Source organism: Tetrao urogallus (genome assembly GCF_951394365.1).
Source record: "Tetrao urogallus genome assembly, chromosome: 8".
NCBI classification, from domain to species: domain Eukaryota; kingdom Metazoa; phylum Chordata; class Aves; order Galliformes; family Phasianidae; genus Tetrao; species Tetrao urogallus.
This window is the reverse complement of record NC_136821.1, coordinates 22866282-22887888: the sequence shown is the minus strand read 5'-3', so window position 1 is coordinate 22887888 and position 21607 is coordinate 22866282. Positions and strand designations below refer to the sequence as shown.

The window sequence follows — 21607 nt, the reverse complement described above, 5'->3', positions numbered from 1 at the left end:
CTGCCAAACCAGGATGAGGGAGGATTTCTTCTTGAATGCCTAATCAAAAGATTGCTGAAATTTGAAAATGCATAAAACAACTCATGTTAATGTTTGAGATCTTATTTTCCAGGATTGGTCACACTTTACATTCTGAGACATCTTTGTTCCAGTAAGTAATTGTTATTCTCTTTATCTTTAGTGTTCTGCTGTCTGTTTGAAACCAAGATGGTCTTTCAAATATAATTGTAAGACTTATAAACAGAAATAGTTTTACCATTTTCACATTATAAAAATAACTGAACATTAAGATGTAGATGTCAATACAGATCTAGGAAATAAAGGGTTGTTCTGTAAGAGCAATTGAACTCATGACCACTTTTTGTTTCACTGGTGTTTCTCCTGTGAATTAACCCAAACCTTAAATTCTTCATTTCAAAACCAGTTTTTATTTGTCCTCCTAGTCATCTTTGTTGCCACTTGTAAAACTCCAGCTGTCTCTTCTATTCATGTCCTGAGGAACTGGTTTGTATTGCCTTTTGAAGAAGCCAATCTGAAATACATCAACAGATTCCAAAATCACGTATGTCATCAAATCTAAGCAGTGTAACTAAAATAAAATATCTATCTATAGTGCTTATGAACAGATTGTATTTGTCATTGTTTTGTCATACTAATTAATCAAATGGTAGTCATCAATTAAAAGAAGGAGCTGCTTTTTAATGCTCTCCTGACGCAAGGAGTAAGAACAAGCAGACCGAACTGTCCACAGAATTCAGTGTTTTTAAAAAATGTGAAATGGTAATAAAACATTCCAGTTTAATCTGTTTCATTTGTACACTTCCCGGGAAAAATGATAAAGTCTGCATGCAGGTAAAGGTAGCTAACAATATTTTAGCTGCATGGTAGAGCAGCTTTTCTTTTACTGTTTTCTTAGTTCATTGTGTACATGATATTTTAGCATTTATATAGTAGTTTACATCATTTTACTCTGACAAGCAACTATATTATAGGTAATTACTGATCATGTGTCAAGTGGTGCTAAAAGTGGTGTTAAATTAAAAACAAAAACAATTCAATTTATATTAAATTAATTACATAAATCATTAGATGGCACAAAAAAATTGGGAAGGGGTTTATAGTATTGAATAATGCAAAATGTAGAATATGTATAAGATAAAACGAAGGAAAATGGGTAAGTATTTTTGAAAACACACTGTATTAGGAGTTATGTTTCTTTAGAAAGGACAGATAATAAATTATTATTTTATCTGTTAAGCCGGATTAGTGAATCCAAAGATCCTCCAAAACTGTGAAATCCTAATTTGAGAACAATGGAGAAATACTGAAAACCTACCTTCCATAATAGAAGTGAAAGAAGCAAAAACAAAGTAATACCAGCTATTAAGCCTATTCCAATAATTAATACAGTGACATGGTATTTTGGCTTTTGGTGGTGCACTCCTTCCAAATAGACCTGAAAGGTGGAAAATAAGTTTAATGTTATTTTTTTTCCCAAAAGATGCTAATAACTGGAAAAATGAATTAATTCTTAAATAATGATTGTCTTCAGTGTTTGTGCATACATCTATATAGGATGCTTTTTCTTTCCTAGTTTAACTATTTTATCATAAATTCAGTAAGAGAATTCTTACATATGCAACTTGCTTGTCCTTCTGTAGTTCAATAACTTTTGCATTCTTTTCTGGTGAGGCTGTCGCTCTTACTTCGAACTTCAGTGTAGATGCATCATCCTGATTTTAAACAGCAACATAAAATCCCATATATATATATATATTTTTTTTTTTTAATTCAACATGTTAATTCTTAACCAACAAAAATGGTAACACAGCTGCTCACAGAAACAGAATCTCACAAAAACACACATGGCATTTTTATGCCTTTTTCTAATCACAAAATAAATTAGTACCAGAACCTGGAATGGAGCCCGGTTGGGTTTTACTCAACATTAAATCCATGCTGCTTTTCTTAGAAAAGCACAATTACGAGTTGGAATTAAATTCCACATAACCCAGCCAGAATAGACAAAGTAATATATACTAATAGTTAAAGTGATAAAGATGTGTTTTAGTTTAAGTGGTTTGCATTTTCATATATCACCTTGAAACCTAGAACTGAAAACTGAGAATATGTAGTATCTATTTTTGTTCTAATATTAATATCTAGAAATTAGATGGAGAGAATAATACAAGTAAGCCTTGAAACATGCCTCTCAAGTATGAAAAATTCATGTCTTACCATTTCTAAAAGCGAAGGAGTAGCTTCCAGGTGCAACTGAATGGTTGCTTCTTTTCCATTTTCCATGTTTCCAAGCTTGCAATGTATTTGTAAGCAAAGGCTGTCATTTTTCATACAGTACTGTAGAGGGGACGGAAAGATAAAAGCTTGAGTTTATCCGCTGTATATCCTTAATGTTAGAGACACTCAGGAAATGAGTAAAACAAAAGCTCCATGTTTGTTCTTGAAAGGTCAGGGGTTGTAGCTTTCAGCTGACACCTCTCATTTTCAACCCATGAATTGTTCATCATTGGTGATGAAGGAACAGTACAAGGCAACAACCTAATATTTATAGAATGCAACAGGTCATTTCTCTTAGAAGATTGTTCTTTTTAGAGAAAAATAACAATTGTAGCTAGTTGGCTGTATGGATGGCTTTACAGGTATTTCAGAAATGAGATATGGCAATGGCTTTATGATACCTGGCATCAGAAATATAAAACTATTCAGCTATAGCTTGTGCTATTTCCCTCAATTCTGAAGAAGAAAGAAAAGCAAGCCTTCACATGATTGTATTTTTTGTCCAAGACCTCAATGCCTAAGTCCTCATTTGAAAGAAATATTTTTGATACTTCAGCACAGGGTTACTCTTGAGAAGTCATTGATATTCCTGTAATGTGCTTGCTTAAAACCTCACATAAAAATATTTAAATAGGTCAAGTTTCTTTTAAACAGAGAGTATTAAAGCTATACTTTATTATCAAGCTCTAGGACACTGAGATTTCAGTGAGAACAAACCCTTCAAAATGTAACACTAGAACATTCACTCTGGTTTGGACTACACAATCAAGTATCTGAACTCCAACAGGGATAAAGCTGAACAGGCCAGGCACATGTGATGTCCTCAGTCTTCCAACTATATTTAGTAGTGAGCTTCCTGAGCCAGAAATGATTTTCTGTTTATTCAGTAATATTCAATGACTTTCAGTCCCATTAACTTCTATAACCTCTCTTGGAACTCGCTTATATTTTTAGCATTCAGAACATCCCTCAGTAAGAAGTTCCACCATAAATACTGCTTGCCTTTGGTGATGTTTTTTGCTGTTGAAAAAGGTAGTGAACATTTATCTGCATACTTCATGTAAGTACTTTTTCCTGTATGCATAATTCTTAGTTTGTCATCAAATTTCATCTGCTGTTCAGTTTGCCCACTCATTCAGTTAAATAACGCCTCTGCAGTTTGTTGTAGGTGATTATCATTCATACCAACATTGAAATGATGTTAATCAACCTTCTCCCCTCAGTTCTCACCTCTTTCACTAAATCACAACTATGTCGAACGTATTACAGGTCCCAGCACCAATGCTTGGAAGCCTGCACTGGAAACCTCATTATTTAAGATATATAGCACCATCTTAAGACTCATTCATTTCCTAGCGATGCTAAAAGATAGATCTTACCATTTGTCTTTTAGCAGGCTTTGAAAAGAAAGTGACAACATCCCTCAATATGTTTTCAGTTTTTTCTACTGCATTACAGTTTCTGGGATATTCATTGTAGGAGCATTCTCCAACTGTTGTCTGGAAATAAAAATAACAATCACTGCTTGATTTTGAGTATCAAATAATTGACGGAAGACAGAGTTCTTAAAAAGCAAGAAGCTCAGAAAAAGATAGCATTTAATTTTAGATTTGTTGAATATATGGAGCTGAAGATCATCCTAGCCCTATCCAACCTGCTTCACTATAGTTAACATACTCCTGCACTTCCCTGTTATGGTGAATTATACAGAGCACTTGGAGAAGAAAATATAATAAGCCAGAAAGGGTCTTGGAGTTACTCTGTGCTCCTTTAAGTCAATAACTGTAGGCATATATAAAGACATGGTAGACATGAGGCATCTGTTGTACCCTGTTTTAGCTGATAATTTTTAACTGATGAATATTAATGTTTTACAAAGGAAGGAATGTGTACTGTATGTTCTGCATAACAACAAACTTTCTAACTTTCTGTTTTGATATGAAATAACTAAGGCTGATGGATGGACTAAAGTCTTCAAGCAGTTCAATGCAGAAATTCCTTTTTTTTTTTTTTTTTTTTCAAATTAAAAAAAACCACACACTTTGCTGCTTAATAGCAGGAGTGAATTGAGGGGGGGAAAAAAAAAATACAAATGCATGCCAAAGATCAGGCTTCGCACAGATGGATTAACTGAACTCAGTGGAACTCTACTAAGAACTAAGGTATTAGGTAGGATTGAAAGACAGGAATAAAAATTGAATGCATGCTTAGTACCTAAGTCCTGCGACGCTTCTGGTATTCACTGAATTCACAGAGATATAGTAAAATATTAAATAATGTGTGCTTACCTTGATATCCATAACGTTGAATAATTTGAAGTCATGGGGTGGAAAAGCATTAGGTATCATTAACTCTAAATTTATATTTGGAGCCATGCTTGGTCCTGCATTGATAACCTTGTGGGGAGGAATGTTATGTTTAAAGCTCTGATTCAAGGTAGCTATTCAAGTAACAAATACATGTATATGAATGCATGAACTTCACAGAACAGGATAGGTCCTACATTGTTATGCTGTCATGAAAATGAAACTGGATTCTCCTAGGAGCTTTAACGTTTATAAAGGTTGCTTAATTCATTCTACAGGATTACAGAATACTTTGTTTCCCTGAACCCAGTGAGTAAGTGGTGCCTATCTGTGATGACTGCCCCGAGGTTATACATACTGCTCTCCAGGAAAAAGTAAGAGACTTATGTCTGTTTCCTGATTGTTAGTCCATTGGAGACAAATCTTGATACCTACTGATTCTCTTGTAAGTAGCTCCTAGTTTCATTTGCATAAGACAATTTTTTAATAACTGTTTCTTAATAGCAGAAATGGAAAGTCAGAACTGCTCTACCACTTTCAATCTTGTGTCTGTAAGTATCATCTTGTTTGATCATTCAGTGGAAGATTGCCCAGGTGCAAAAAAAAAGTGTTCTAAGAGAGATTAACAACCACTTTCCATCATCTAATGCTTAAAAATTGCTTTTTGCCCTTGTACTTGTAAAAAACTTACTGACCATGCAAGTTGGTTTTAATATACACTGATAATCTAAACATTGCTCTTCAAACCAAGGATAATAGAGTAACAAAGAAAAGCACTTACGTGGAAAGTGAAGTTGATATTCTCCTCCATACACGTAACTGATGCTTCATTCTCATTTGTTCCATAAACAAATGAAGCTGGTGTTACAAATCTACAACAGTTTAGAAGTTAATGGATTTGATATATACCATTAGCATAACTTTTTTCTCTGAGATGTCTTACAGAGCTGATGCAAAAAAAAAAAAACAAAAAAAAAACAAAAAAAAAAAAAACTCAAGCTTTTAGTTAGGTAAAGCCAGGAACACTAAGTAGAAATCTACCATTTTACTATTTCTACTCAAGGCAGATAAATCAGAAAAGGTCACAAAAGCTCACAAAAAACTATTTTCTGTGAATGTGCCACAACAAACCCAGAGCATGGTCCCTGTAAACCAAGGAGTCTGAGGCATACATAATATCACAATCTAGTTTCACACTGAAAAAGCATCAACAGAACAGAATGAACAATGGTGTGAGAAATGATGGTTCTTCTCTTCAGCATCCACCTGAAGCACCTTTTATTTCCTTAACAGTGGGCTTTCAGTTCTGTTATCTTCATCTGCATCTTAAGTTTTCAAAAATTGATTGCATTTTCAGAACTCCAGACTATTTTTTCCAGAGGATTAAGAAAAGAAGGCATAAGGAGAAAGTTGCTATAAAAATCTGATATATCTTTGTTTTATTCCTGAGACATTTAATTGGATAGCCAAGTAAAATACAGCTGCAAAACTCACTGTGTTAGAGTTAGTAACTGATGCCATCTGTTACTGGAATAATTGATAGAATATCTATTTTTGTTCTTAGATTAGCATTCATTTATCACATTCAGTGTATAAAACCCCATTTGTGCAGGTTTTCAAGATTCTTTCATGATTTTGTGTGCATGATTATGTCCTTCAGTGGGGTTTTTCACACAAGTGAGAAACCACACATTTTAAAGTCTCAGAATTCCAGTGCTTCATTCACACTGTATTTCAAATTTTTTGTAGAAACTGAAGTAAACTTCCTGCCCAGTTCTTCAGATTTCCAAGGAACTTTGTTTAAAGAAAATGGAACAGTAGCACTACACTTCTTATTAAAGAAATAACTCTATAAAAAATATTCTAGTTCTTAAGAAATACCAGTTAATTAAGAGACAAGCTCAAAGCACCATAGATATTGATCTCATCTCATAGCAGTAGAAACAGAAGCTTAGAAGGGTATGGGGTGGATTCCAGGGTAGCTGTACCATCTCAGTTCCAGGATTTTTCAGCTACCTCACACTTGTGCTTTAAAGCTTTGTGAACTCAGAACAGATATTAGACAACAGTCTTATAGATATGCAGGGATAGCAAGAGCTGACTTACCCATGAGCATTTAAATCAATCTCATACTTCAGAGGTACAGCTACAGTTACCATGTTATCCAGTAACACGTTCTCATCTTCATTTTTGCTATAAAAACCATGAGTGAAAAATTAGTGTAGAATGCATTATCATATGCTATACATTATTTCTATAAACAAATACTAATCATCTTTCAGCTTCTTAAGAGCTCCAACATTCTATTGTTAACAGCACATCAGACACTAAAAAAGAAGAGATTTATAATGGCATAAACCTGCTTATTGCTTAAACAGCTGTTTTCTGTGATTTTTTTTTTATTTTTTTTTGTAACTTCAGTTTTTCTAAAGAGTTAGCAGTGGATGTGCTTTCTTGCAGTTGTGCTTCAGTAAGTCTTTTCAGTTTTATCAATTATGTTTTGAAAAGCTAGGAATAATTTTAAGTGAGCAATTTTTATTAGACTTTACCAGCTAACATTAATGATGATGTTGAGGTCGTCATCTGCTCTGGTGAAAGAGCTTGCATCCAAAGGGAAACTGAAATCCAGCTGAAGGAAAAAAAAAAAACAAACACCCAAAATCCTTTTATAAATGCCAGTATATCTTAACACAGTTTTAATCAAAATATTTTATTAAGCTCATCTGGATTTTCTTGCTTTTTCTAAAGAACAAAATTAAGGCCTAAGTAAACACTTTTTTTCCATCTTCCACTCTTCTAGTCTAAAAAAATTCTTCATAGCCTTAGTCAACTTATTTGTCTAGGAAGCCAACCACCATCAAGTGATATATAATGAAAAGAATGTTGTCCCTTAATGAATTTATTCAGAGAATATTCAAGCAGATATCAATGTTACAAGAAACAGTAGTTTGGAATGAGTGAAAGATTTTGCAGAACATTTTTTTTTTTCTGAGAATCCTGTTAACATATTAAGAGTGTTTTTGAAGCAGAAACTTTAGGCATAGCTTACCTTTGAGTTTTGATCTACATACAAATAACCAATACTGCATTCAAGTTTCACTGCATGAATATCTTTGTCTAATACTTCACAGTGTATCTGTTTTTCTTCCTAAAATTAAGGAAAATTACTAATGATTAAAATAAAACTGTTACTTTCAGACACTTCAAATTGCATGCACAGACTTAAATTGTTTTCTAATGATGAAATACACACAATAATAACACTATTCAAAAATATACAGAATAATCGTACTATTCATGATTTCTTTCACATATCCTTACATTGATTAATGCATCACATTACCTAAGTTCTGTTTGTCATCAGAGAAACTGAGGTGTTTAAGTGGTCATTCTATACAGAGCACTGTGGGATCTGTGGGATGTTATTTTAAGAGACCAGAAAAATAAAACAATTAGGTCTGTGATTTATTCATAAGACTGGAAAAGATCCAATTTAAGAGTTTTTTGTGATCACTGGAAACATGATCAGACCAAAAGTTGCAATAACATACAGAAATATATTTAGAAACCAATCTTTTCTTGTTATTGTTACCACATCTCATTGAAATGATTTCAAAGCAATCTACATTGAATAAATCACACCTATTCTGTGGTTTAGAAAAGTTGAAATCTAAGAACTTCAGATGTAGTTTTGCCAGCTTTCTGAATGTGTGTGCAAGGAGTTAATTTTCAGTATCTGAAGAAGCTCAACAATTCATCACCATATTTGGAAAACGTCTGGCTGAGAAATAAGAATATCAAAGGATTACTGTTTGGCAGATTTTCTTGACCTTACCAAGTCCGGAACTCGGATGAAATAAAGGCCTTTAGGGAACTGAATGTGGAGGACAGTTTCATATGCATCATCTCCAGCATTGTGCAGAGAAATGTTCAACAACAACGTCTTTGTACTTCCAACAACAAGGTACATTTTCTTATCATGAGGCCTATAAAATAATCATAGTACCAGTGAAAAATAATTGCCTATATAGTTTATATGCAAAAACATTTTTTCTCCTGCTCCTTTAGTTAATCTCATGTGGTTCTGAAAAAGGCTGAGGTGGAAATCATTAAGGCATTCTCTCAGTCCTCTTACCTGAAGATACAAAAAAACAGTTAGATGACGGTCAGCTCATTACTGTGCCTTTGAAAGCCTGAGGCTATTAATGTGAAAGGTGTTACCTTGGCTTTTACAGGACAGGGCTTTTTCTTAAAGAATAGAATAGCAATGTGCTCCAACTGCATTATTTTCAGGTGCTATTTCAAAATCTGCTCAATGTGACAAGGTCACAAGGAAGGTAGGTGATCATGCCTATCTTATGATCTATGTGATATTCTATAATCACGTTACAAGTACAGACACCCTGTGAATGTCTAAAAGTAAACTTCAGCTTGACATTAAAGTTTAATTAAGACTTGTAGAAGCGTTGCCTAGAAATAGACATTTATCAGATATTCTGGCTTGAAACCAAAGCATTAGTCACTGAACACCTTTGGGAAAGAAGCTGGCACTTAGACAAGCAACAGAAGGTAAAAGCACTGCATAAGCAGATAGGTTCCAAGACAAAAGCGAATTAAAGAGAAACACAATGTTAACATTTCAGTAGCTTGATTAAATTTAGGTTAAATTTTAAAATTATTTTACTCGTTATATGCTTACCATTCAGTCCTCTCATATGCATTAAAGCCAAGCTCATTAACAACACACTGTCACAAAGATGCCTCCCAGCTTAACACAGAAATACACAAAAGCACCAGGTGCACATCTGGGACAACAACAAAGCTGAACCAGAGCTTTTCCCTGGTAATCATATTTCATTCTTCATTAAAGAATGCATGATGTGGACTAGAAATTTACAGAGCAGGCCAAAATCTGAGCAATTTAAACAATACGTGATAGTGTAGAAGACTTAGGCAAGTAAGTGAAGCATTACATCAATATCCCTATTTGAATTCATTCTTTTAAGACTAAAAGTGTTTGCTCTGCTGTTTGAGGATAATGAATGCGTTCTGTCTAAACAAAATAAATTAATGCTTCACAGCTAACTAGTTTTTAATCGAGATACCAGGGGCACAATGCAATTTAAGGTGATACTTCACACTTTATCAAGATATTTAGCCTATTTATTTACACTGAAAAGCTGCTACCGGTACCTAATGCTAAGCAGGTACATTGTAATCTGTTTTCCTTTCTTAGATATTTGAGGCACTCAGAAAATCGCATTGGTAGCATCACAAATAAATGCTGCACAATAATTTTCTTCTGAAAAGTTTATGATCACTTAAACAAAAAAACCTGAAAGCTTAAGAAAATGAAAGGGCTTTAGACTCATGCAATAGGCTACATGTCAGAGTAGGAAAAAATACAGTAATCTTATTCTGAAATCTATGAAGATGAAAGAGCTTGTGCTCAGGATCATCCATGTGTGATTAATCAGCATTATGTGTTACCTGTCATTGTTATGTGTCATTTGAGGATGTTCTGTGAGAGAAACCTTGTATCTTGATTAAAGCACAATTAACTTTAAACTTTAGAAGTGATAAACTACACAAGAGAATCCAACTCTCGCACAAAATACCTAACAACCTGAGATTCACAACAGGTACTGTTTTTTCATTTTTGCATAGAATCAGCTCACTTCATTACATCAAAGTGTAATACTGAATTAAAAAAAAGGTTGTGAAGATAAAATTAAACTTAAAATCTAACCACGAATATCTATGCTGAATGCAAATGAGGATACACAGTTTCAAACTTTCTAAAGATGACAGTGAATATATATCTCGAAGAATGGGTTGGTGTTACAGAGATTCTTCAAGATAGTAATTTTATTTAAATACTTTGAAAGTGAATTAATGATATTGCATAATTACAAGATTTAAGCATGATATCTAATTGGAAGGAATGAGAAAAACTGAAACATTAAAGGAGATCTCAAAGAAAACCAGGTTGTAAATTAAAAAAAAATATCACCAAGCAAAATTATTTTTTGAAACTGTAAGCTAATTCATAAACAGAAAAAGAAGCTAAACCTTGCAGAATACTCAACCATCTCAGCAGTATAAAACTGAAGATGGTGATATTCTTAGGCAAAGGAAGAGAAGGAGCCACTCATTGTAATTGAAAGGCCTTAGTAGAAAACTCAAGAATCTTTCTTGTACAGTGCAAGTACAGCATCTTTGTAAAAGCTGCAGAAGTAACTGTGATTGTCAATTTATCTGCTCTTTTTCTTAGTATGAAGCATGAATACAAGTGTAAACTTTTGTCAGACTGATGCTACTTTATGAGCTGTAAAGTCTTCTAATTATGCAAGAATAGTTCTTCAATTAGGTACATTTCTGTTACATTTCCTGGAAGATTTATGATTTTAATATTCTTCAACTAAACTCAGTTTTCTTTCCTATATATTTTTTAGGGAGTTCATAGTCTAATTTTGCAAATTCATTTAAATTACATTCAAGAGAACAAAGAACAATTTAGATAAAATCTATTCTATACTTACTTTGGAAAAGCAACTTTTCCAGAAACTCTCAAGTCAGCAGAGCAGTTTTCTTGGGAGCAAATTCTTGCAAAAACAAACTATAAAAGACCGAAAACAAAACCAAAGAAACAGGAAAAAAAGGCATTTAAAAAGGAACGTATCACATTGTTACCATGTATATAGAATTGGCTAATGGCCCTTGGTCCTAGAATAGGTTATGATTTGCTATTTTACAAACACATTCCGTGCACCAAAAGCTACAGAGAGGCATTCCACTCTCATGCTTAACCTCTTACCATTAAACCAGTGGTTCATATTCAGCTGATTTTAAAAGTAGTACATTAAAAGGGCAGAGCATTTTAGAGGATCCAGAACTGAGGTCTCTGAAGTCTCTTCCATGATACAACAGTAACTCTTGCAAGAGAAGCTCTACTACACAAACTTTACTTATCAAACTGCAGGTCTGATGAGACCAGAGATACTGAGAGTTGCTTGTGTCTGTGCCTTGATTATCAGTACGCCACAGAGCACATTTAGATCATTTGTCACTACATTCAGCAACTTCCTGTCTTTAATTCTGTGACTCCTAAAACAAAGCGTGTCAAAATTTTGAAGCTTCTTTTCATTGAAGATTAAAATGTGAATGTTTACTTACTGCTTTTGAAAGAAGACATCACACACTAACCTTGCTTTTTATAATATCTTTTTCTTTCCTCCTCTGAAGAACAGGTTGGAGTGGAGAAAAGTCTTGAGTATCTCTTTTCTGTAGAATATGTTGCCCCAGATGATAGCTTGCTTCAACATGTACAGGAGTCAAGATATCCCTTACATCTTTCTATGAAAATTGGAAACCTAATAAGTTAATCATATAGACACGTATGCATATGTTTTAGAAATTATGAGGAGCCTTAGAACCAAGTAAAACAGGATCACTTATTGTTTTTTTCACACATAAAATAATTTCCTATGCCATATGATTTAAATATTTTTCCAGATGTCTTCATCAATGAAAGAGTTAATAAAAAATGCAGAAAACCATAATACACTCATTGGTAGCATCAGGCATTTCAGAATACATTATGTTATTAGAAGAAGTCTAATTGAATAGTGATCCATCAACAATACTGCCTTATTCTACTGAATTACGAAAGCAGGTAAAAGTAGACTCAAAGCAAAAAAGTTGAATAGTGGGATAATGTCAAACAGACCAATGGAGATTTCCATATTAAATCAAAAGTTCTCCTCCAGTACCACTAAATCTGTTCACAGTGACATTTTATTTTTCTGCCTTTGTATTTCCAATTCCATATTAAGGAGATTAAACTCCTCAATAAAGTACACTGTTTTCATATGAAACCTCAACTGTGCAAGAATTTGGAGATCAGAGCTCAGAGTGTCTACCTGTGAAATCTGAACAGCTTGAAGCACTGAGAACTAACAAGAGCAAACCTGACTAAATTATTCCCTAAGAATAAGAGATAGACACTGATTGTCTTTTCACACGTCCACCACTTTAATTCTTAGCTGCAAGCTTGCTTTCACCAAATCACATGAAATCTAATTCATAATTTTCCACAGGGTCTTCTCTGCATCTGCTTTATATTATTTTCAGTATACTAATTGGCTATTAATTACTCTCTGCTTAAAATACATAAAATGTACATGGTCTCTTGTAAGAACTGTGCTTGACAGACATTTACACTTAATTTTAGAAGCATCACACAAGTTTTCTTACAGAAACCTCAGTGGGTGGATGGTGATGCTTTAATGCTATTAATTAAAAATTGGAAAAAAATTGAGCTGTATGGAGCAAAAGATGTTAATGATAGATTATGGGAGATGATAAGCCTAATCATGTCTTTCTTCCTACACAAATACATGCTGATGCTGGTACAGCAATCTGTACAAGCTGTCAGTCAGTCCTCTCTCAGTTTATACAACCCTTCTAAGAATGTGGGCAATTTGCACTGCTCCTTTAAGAAACATTCATTTAGGTGCAACTACCAGTTGAGATGCATCTAGGCAATTTTCCAGGAGGTAACACCAGCTTTCCATTCCACTCAAAACTTTATCGTGAAGAATTAGCGTCCAATGATGTCATCAACAAAACAGGAGTAAAAGAGAGAGAGTCAAAAATACATGCAGGGTTTTCATAGCTGTGGAAGATTATGTCGATTTCCCAGCCTCTGTGCAGGATCAACTGCATCAGTCATGCTAACAGATGTTTGTTCTAAAAGGTCATGAAATTGCTACCTCAAGGATTTTAAAGAAAAGGCCAGGCAAGCTAGGTCATTATTTTATTATCCTTTTTCTCCTTACATCTAAATATACCCTGCCCTTAATATTTCTATAAAGAATTACTTTCCTTTTTAGGTAATGCCTTACAGGAGATAATTTTTAATTTTTCCTGTGTTTAGTAAATTGTGATTCCTCTTTATCCAGTAGATTTTATTGTTTGATTGTACCTTAGGACTTCAAATGCTTCTTGAGTGCTCTCCAAATTTTTGCTGGAGAGGGCTAGCTTCTAAGATGTTTGATAGATTGAATCACTGTATTTTTTTCTTATTCACAGAATGGCCTTAAAAACATTGTCTTTGTCTGGACTGCAGCTCTTACTTTTAGGATGGGTCCTTCATTCATCATTCAGAGGGATATACCAAGCATGCGTACTACATTTCTCTAAGGGGCTTAGAGGCTACTATTGGTGTTAGAGTCTTACTGACTATATTTGTACTAACTCATTTCTAAGTCAGAACCTCCTGCCAACTGCCCACTACTGTGCCAGCACTGCTGTCTTTGTGGCTACTCCTCTCAAGCAATTCTACCAGTAGTTTCCTTCCACAGCAAAGTTGTCCCTACAACTTTATAGACAGAGAATGGAAACCACATTCATGACACTAATCCAGTCCAAGACAGACATTGAGATTCCCAGCAGAGCATAGATTTGTACAGGATTCACTTTTGTGAGCAGAGGAGTAGGGAGATACAGATCAGTCTGTAGGTACAGTGCATGTTTTTCACATCATTTAGCTCTGAAGTTATTCATGGAATTCCCACGAGTGCTCTTCCTATTCCCATGGAAAACGTATGTCACACCATACCCACTTAGTTGCTACAAACTGGCTTACGTCCATCATACATAAAAGGGTGAAAAAAAAAAGTCGAAAAATGCTCATGTCCTACTTTGTTAATGTGATGATGATTATTGTGCACATTTTCTCTGACAGACGAGATAGCAGGCCCCCTGGCCTGCCTATAGAAAGCTGAATAACCAACAGAACTAAAAGGTATCAATTGTGGAAGTTATTGAACACAAATATTTTACTTCAGAAATTATGTGATGCCACTGCAAACAAAACAAATTATTTTTCAGCAGTTGTGTTTTCAAAAGAAAACAATGAATTTACAGAGCAATGCATATTGAAAATTACATTACCCTCATAAATGCTGGATGACCTTTGCAGACATTTTTTTTTCTATAAATCTTTATACTTCCAGAGGTTGTGTCAGATGTTCCATTGGCAGAAAAATAAAATCTTGCTTGTGTATCCACTCTTCTCTTCACATCAACACTCAGATTATAAAACATTTCTGCAAAATAAAAAATAAGGAACATAAAAGTTATAAAAACTTCAATGTAATGAATTCATTACTTCCACGAATTTATGATAAAATCACATTTTTTACTCATTCCTTAAATACACTCATAAAATGCTCCACTTAAACATTCTAAGTTGGTAAGTCTAACATTCAAATGCAGCAAGAGTAGTCCAGTTTGACTGCCCATCATATATAATAAATATGAATTTTAAAAGATAGGAGCTTGGAACTTAAAGTTTACCATTGCATGTATTTTCTGGAATGTTTTTCTAAAGGTTAATATATATTCTCATACAGAAGTTTTAAGTAATTTGACTTCATATACCACGAGGGAGACCAACTTCTTACACGGTCTGACAGGAGTAGGATAAGGCTCTAAACTGAAAGAGGGAAGATGTAGGTTAGGCGTTTAGGACAAAATTATTTACTCAGAGGGTAGTGAGGTGCTGGCACAGCTGCCCAGAAAAGCTGTGGTGCCCCATCCCTGGAGGCATTCAAGGGCAGGTTGGATGGGGCCCTGCTAAACTGGTTGGGGGTAGCCCTGCCATGACAGAGGGTAAGAACTAGGTGATCATAAGGTTCCTTCCAACTCAAGCCATTCTATGACTCTATGATTCTGTGACTGTATCTTAGAGCATATGTAACAATGTAAGTAAGGTGTTCACAGAACTCTATTTTTTGTAAATCATTGTGGCCTACTATCTCACTCACAAACATATTAAAATGATGAATTAAAATGACTATCTGAAACAAAATCACTACAATGCAGTTCAAAGCTACAAGCTGGAATTTTAGTCACACCACTATTATATAAGCTAATTTAGCTACTAGAAATAGCGTGTCCATGGTACCATTTTCAGTGCTAATGCAAAATCTCTGAAAATATTGTGAAATGGTTATACGCAACCCCAGAGGAAAGGTTTAGTGTTGCCACAAACCAGTGAGGTAGCTAACAATTAGTTACCAGTTATCACTACGTTCTTAGGTTACACTGTAGATGCAGTAAGCAATTTGCAATTCCACCTTCATCCTCACCATGATGCCTCCTCACCTTTTTGACATCACTGCCTGTTACAAGGCACACAGCTCAAATTGTCCTAGTAAGGATGTGCCATTACTCAAAATATTTTTACAAAAGTAATGGTTGGACACTGCAGGAGCTAAAAGAGGTATCCATTTTTTTTTATAGTTTTTCATTTCATCCTGAACTCAGATCAATGAACACCATTACTCATTAAATACCAATAGCATTATTTTGCAAAAGTGTCCATTTCAAATGAATACATAAATGGGAAATAGCTTACCAATATAACCAGGTACCTCTTGGCCTGTGTAGGTAAAGCATATCTCTAGATTCATACAGACGGCAGGCTGGTCATTTTCCATGCAGTTCAAATTAGTACGATTTATTGACTTCAGGTGTTTTAAGGAAGCTTCAACAATTATCACTGGTTTTGTTCTAAGAATACAGAAGAGTCAGTATTCACAAAATGCTTCAGGAATAACTTACAATATCTCTGCAGAATCTCACGGAATCTCTAGCAGTTATTTTTGTGTTTTAGTATTATCATTTTTAAGTTATCTGTGTTTTAAAGTATCTAAGTAACTGTATGCAAAGTCTTTGTTGCCTTAAGAAATTTCAGAAGAGTTTTTTCTTTCTCATCAAAGAGTTTATTTAAGTGGTTCAGGTGTATAGCATTCTGGAGCCAAATGACTGAAGTTGAGGACACCAAGAAAAACATTGTGAGGTTACAATCTGCTAGTAATTTTTTTTTTAATTGCATTTTACAAAGTACAGTTACACTGCACGGTCTTTAAAAGCACTAAAATGTAGTAACCTCACCTCAGCACCACAGCAGAGTCAGACAGAAATGCACCAACTGCTATATCTGTATGAAAAAAATTGATCAACAAGCTTGAATTGTCAACAGGAATTACTTCTCAAGTACAAATATTATGTAGCATACTCATCTTTTGGCAACATTTAAAAATGACTTGTCCTTTATTTGTTAGAAGGCATGCATATGGCATGCTTCTCTGTACAGAAGATGATTGCTCAAATACTTGTCCCCTGGCCATTTGCTGGACTTGCAGATATTTGTAACGGGATGATCTGATTTTTATTCCAAGTTTAAGCAGCTGACACAGAAATACAATTCAGCTGAACAGGAGTCATGTGCCTTCTTTTAAACCCAAAACTGTGATTTTGCTATGGTATGCGTACACATATACAAAACAATTCAATTATATTACTATGTATGAACCATGTCTAAAATTATACATAGAATTTGGTAGAGCTAGAACAAATATAATTTATTTCAATTTAACAGAAAACTAATGTAATAAGGAAAAACATACAGCTGCTTACATAAGCAGAGCCTACAACATACACTTCATGGGAACTTTATGCTTTAACATAATTAAGACCTGACTTAATGTCTACCTGTATAGGGGCAGAACATTATAACAGTATACATAAAGCAAAGAGTTTTTACACAAAATTAGCACTTCTGTGTCCATAACAGTCCTAATCCAAAGCCATGAGTCCTGAGTCAGGTTAATATATGCCATGCACACAGACTTAGAGTTGCTGAGCTCACTGACTCCTAGCAAGATCCAGACTATGTGAAGACCAGATTGATTTTTAGGGTAGCACACTAGACTGGCCAACAGATGTGCTTCCAGTACCCAAACTATCTCACTGTGACATTAGCTAATGAAATGATTACAGTAAAAAGTAAAAATTATATTTTTCTTTCTCTTGGGTGCTATGATCTTGCTATTATATTTTTCTTTTACATCTTCAATAACCATTAGATGACCATAAAAAATGTGTCTTCAGCTTTACCTCTTTTCTTCCCAAAATGCTAGATCATGTCATCTTAATAACAGATTTTCTTCTGTTAAGAGTAACAAGTAGCAATGAAGTTGTTGCCTATGAATTTGTACTCTTTTAAAATGAAAAACAGTCACAACTGTTTAAATCACCTTGATAACCATTGTTATCTGCATCAATACCGCTTGCTATTGACTGTCCAAACATGCTTAAAGAAGCACTGACTTGCTGTCCTTGTATTCTCTAAGGGGGAAAAAGAAGAGAAAATTATTTCTGGAAAGTAACTTTTGTGTTACAATATCCAATGCAAGTAGATAGCACAACCACCCTGCTGCTGAAAGCAGTCATCCATTTACCTGTGGAAGCGTACCTCTAAAAGTGATATTCTTCCACTGCTGTAAATGATATACCCACAAACCTGAGGCCTCTAAAACATTTTTATTTTTTTGAAAAGGTTATATCATGACTATAAATCACAGTCTGTGTAAAAATTTCTGGAGTCTTGTAAAGTACTGAATGCTAAATTACGAGAAGAACCTCTTGAATCTAAACTTAAGGTTTTTTTCATGGATTGATTGATTTTTCATTGAAAAATCATACCTGTGAAAATGATGGAGTTATTCCATCTTCCCTGCCATTGTATATATAAATAGCTCCTTTTAGATCATCTTCTTGTGGAGCCCCAATTGCTACATCTGTGGAGAAAAACAATTATAAACAATAAACAATTGATAAAGAAGCGCGTACAAAATGCAGTTAATGAAATCCAAACCACAATGCACACTGTATCACAGCACATTTATTTGACTGAATTCAAAAGCAAGCGCCAAAGATAAAGCGAATTGGAAACAATACAGACAAGCTCAGTAACATAACTCTGCCTGAAGTACTGCCTTTCTGGAAAATAAGAGCTAATCAGCCATTAATTTTGTGCAACGCAAAGTCTGTTCTTATCAATTCTGAATTTGACCCTTAAGAGGTTATTGTGGAGAGTAGCTAAAATGTGGCCTTGAAAAAACAACTGCCTGTGTTCTTGAAACTATTATGATTTTCCTGCACTCTGCTATTCCCAAGTGGACTAAACGACTGAAGCACAAGTAGTAGTCGTATTACATTAACTAAAATAAACAATGTATTTTACTGTGATATGTCCTTAACAGCTGATAAGAGGAATGAATGGGCATTTAACAAGGAAATGAAGGCAGTCCGTTGTCTGTACAAAGGAGTATATTTTAAACATACTTGATTTAATCCCTAAATGGTTTGTCAACAAGCAAACATACCAACCCTTAATAGTCCCTACCAAAACATCAACAAAAAGCTCCAGGGTTCAAATAGCCAGAGGACATTCACCAAAAAGCAGGGGGGAATTAATTACAGCACCTTAAAACTCACCCATGCAAATCAATAATGATGAAATTTCATTCACAAAGAAATAGAACTATCTGTAAATCACAAATAACATATGGATCACCAAACCAACATCACAAGAAAAGCAAAAATCTGATGCCTGGGTTTAGCTGAACAGCTCTCTGAATCCACATTGACTGAATCCATACGTGGCTGACTAAAACACACAAAATATGTCTCTCCACTTGTGAGATGAAAATAGGACAGCCAAGTTGTGCTGTCTAATTAAAGCTAAACATATGTTCTTGCAGGGGGGGTCAGATTCTACACCAACGTGCATGCCATTATCTTCATGGGGCTGATACAAAAAGCTTACATCACTGAAGATCTTGGGTCTGCTGTGCTTTTCTGTTACTTACTATAGATAAATGGTTTCTAGCACCCAATTCCTCTTTATATTTTGCTTCCAGCTGTTTTTCTTACAAGAAAATTTATTTTCCTATTGTCACTCTCCATATCATCTCCACTTACTCTTTCCAATGTTTAGCTTCCTTCAAAAGCTAATCTACTTGCTTCAAGTCCCCCTGCAGTTTTATGATGCCCATTTTACATTACATTCAGTGTCATATATCTGCTTTGTTATACTGCTATTAAATTGATTTTTACTTCTCTGTTCCCCGGCCCTATGCTTGACTATTGTTTTGCTTTGCAGTTCACAAATATTTCATGGCAAAACTTGAAACTTCTGTGTAAATTTGTGAATATAACGCAAAACAGAAGAACTGGAATTTAGCAAGAGTTATAGGAACAGTAGCTAAAGGAGGAAAAGGACTGCTTTAGGCCAGGTAAGAGGCAAATTACCATTTCAAGTCTTGCAGGTTACAGGAGAGGACCAAGAACAGAGGACAAAGGGACAAAATCTTCTCAACCTCTCATAATGCTCCCATTTATGGTGACAGGCCACTGCTCAGTGAGAATTCAAACCAAAGTGTTTTTGTTTGTTTGTTTGTTTTTAATTGATTTTCATACTTACCTTCAAAACCATCATTATCAATGTCTCCTAGATTGACTATGGACTCCCCAAATCTGGCTGCATATGAGTCACTCCCACTGAGCACTATGTCCAGTTCTATCATCTCTGCCTCCTGAAGGAAAATATTATCAAAGGCACATTAACAGAGGCTCTTCCAGGGGAAACTCCTCAGAATAATAAAACTGCTTGGAGCAGTGTAAAATCTTACTCAGCTCCTTGCTGCAGAAGCCATCATTATCAAAGATATCTAACAATATTTAGCATAAGAATGAGAAGAAATAAATACAGCTGTTCTTTAAAAGTGAGAACAGCAAGTTCCTATAGCAAACACCTGTAAACAGCAGAAGGTTTGCATCAGAGTACAAGAGCTTACTACTCTGAGAAAACTGTGTGCATTAAAGTCTACACAGCTAGCCTCTGTGGGTTCAGAGTCCTGCTGAGATCGTCACCATGCTTCTAAAGTTGTTCTTCCTATATCCTGTATGATATGGGAGAAGAAATCTTTCAGCTTATTATATGAGAACAACTGAGGTACAATGTACTTTGAAGAGAAAATACTTACAGAACCTGAATTGATGTAGACATAAACTCTTCCTTCTTCTCTGATGGTACTTTCCATGGGAGCACCAACTAGCAAGTCTGAGAGACCATCTGAATTCAGGTCCACAGCACAAACTGCAGCCCCAAAGTAAGAACCAAGCTGTGTGCAAACAAGAAATCCTGTCACTTCAGTTTTTTAATGGTAGAAATTCTAAGGTGCAGAAAAGTAGCATAAAAGACATACCTTTTTACCTCTTAGTTCAAACAGAATATTCAGTTGCTTGTCGATGCTAAAAATGTATGCCTAAAATGAGAAGAAAACAAAAGTGAAGCTCAGCAAACAGTAATCTGAAATACTATCTTCTATCTTCTTTACAGCACGTGCTAGAGAATCATCTAGGCAACACGCAGTATCACAAGGCTTGCTACTTCCTGTCTCCTATCTGTGCCTTTAACACTGCAGTTCACAGCAGTATTATGTAGACTGTCTTACCTCCTTCCTTCTTTAACTTTTCTCCCTAGGAGAAATCATATTACCTGACCCTTGCCTTTATTCTGTTAATCTAATCTGGGAAATAAATGGGTGGTTAGTGGCGGAGTATTGATCAAACCAACAATATAAGCAATCTCTTACTTTACCAGTCTGCTCCTGCTGGGGAGCCCCTCCAATTACTTCTGTGCTAGATGATGCCAGAAAATGTCCAGCTCCAACAGAGTACCCTGCAAAACAGAAATGCACTATTCAATACTGTCAATGCTATACAACTAAAAAATGGGAGCGTGACGTATGAAAGCTGTCAACACTACAAATTATTACAAGCCTGACATTCAGACCTCATAAAAGTTAGCAGTGAAAACAGAAAGAGAAAGAAAGTATAAGCAAAACGTCCATGCAAACAGTAAGCTCCAGCAAGTAGAAATGAGTATCAGAAACACATTTCTTCCCAGAGATTCAATTATCTGCCAAACTTTAAAAGTCTGTAAAATAAATGGCAAACATCTTCTGTTACTGCATATTCTGCTCAGTGAGTCCATAACGCAATGCAAACTATCACATGTGCACACAGTGCAACATGGAAGCACTTTATTCAATTGTCACTCTAACTACTGTTGTAACTGGACT

General features: G+C 34.9%; 1 protein-coding gene across 1 annotated transcript in view; it reads right to left on the bottom strand.

Moving 5' to 3' along the window:
• Window positions 1-439: 439 nt before the first annotated feature.
• ITGA4 (integrin subunit alpha 4) overlaps window positions 440-21607 on the bottom strand; it is a gene marked incomplete at both ends in the record, with an annotated part of 31258 nt that continues 10090 nt past the window's right edge. Inside the window, 22 exons of the mRNA XM_079539421.1 lie at window positions 440-532; window positions 1337-1456; window positions 1635-1733; window positions 2239-2358; window positions 3678-3797; window positions 4587-4694; window positions 5386-5476; window positions 6711-6797; window positions 7154-7233; window positions 7654-7752; window positions 8440-8590; window positions 11147-11223; window positions 11811-11960; window positions 14562-14716; window positions 16030-16184; window positions 16569-16614; window positions 17714-17804; window positions 18162-18256; window positions 19945-20056; window positions 20507-20644; window positions 20729-20788; window positions 21119-21204. Coding sequence (XP_079395547.1) covers window positions 440-532; window positions 1337-1456; window positions 1635-1733; window positions 2239-2358; window positions 3678-3797; window positions 4587-4694; window positions 5386-5476; window positions 6711-6797; window positions 7154-7233; window positions 7654-7752; window positions 8440-8590; window positions 11147-11223; window positions 11811-11960; window positions 14562-14716; window positions 16030-16184; window positions 16569-16614; window positions 17714-17804; window positions 18162-18256; window positions 19945-20056; window positions 20507-20644; window positions 20729-20788; window positions 21119-21204 — 2333 coding nt within the window. The remainder of the gene's footprint in view (window positions 533-1336; window positions 1457-1634; window positions 1734-2238; window positions 2359-3677; window positions 3798-4586; window positions 4695-5385; window positions 5477-6710; window positions 6798-7153; window positions 7234-7653; window positions 7753-8439; window positions 8591-11146; window positions 11224-11810; window positions 11961-14561; window positions 14717-16029; window positions 16185-16568; window positions 16615-17713; window positions 17805-18161; window positions 18257-19944; window positions 20057-20506; window positions 20645-20728; window positions 20789-21118; window positions 21205-21607) is intronic.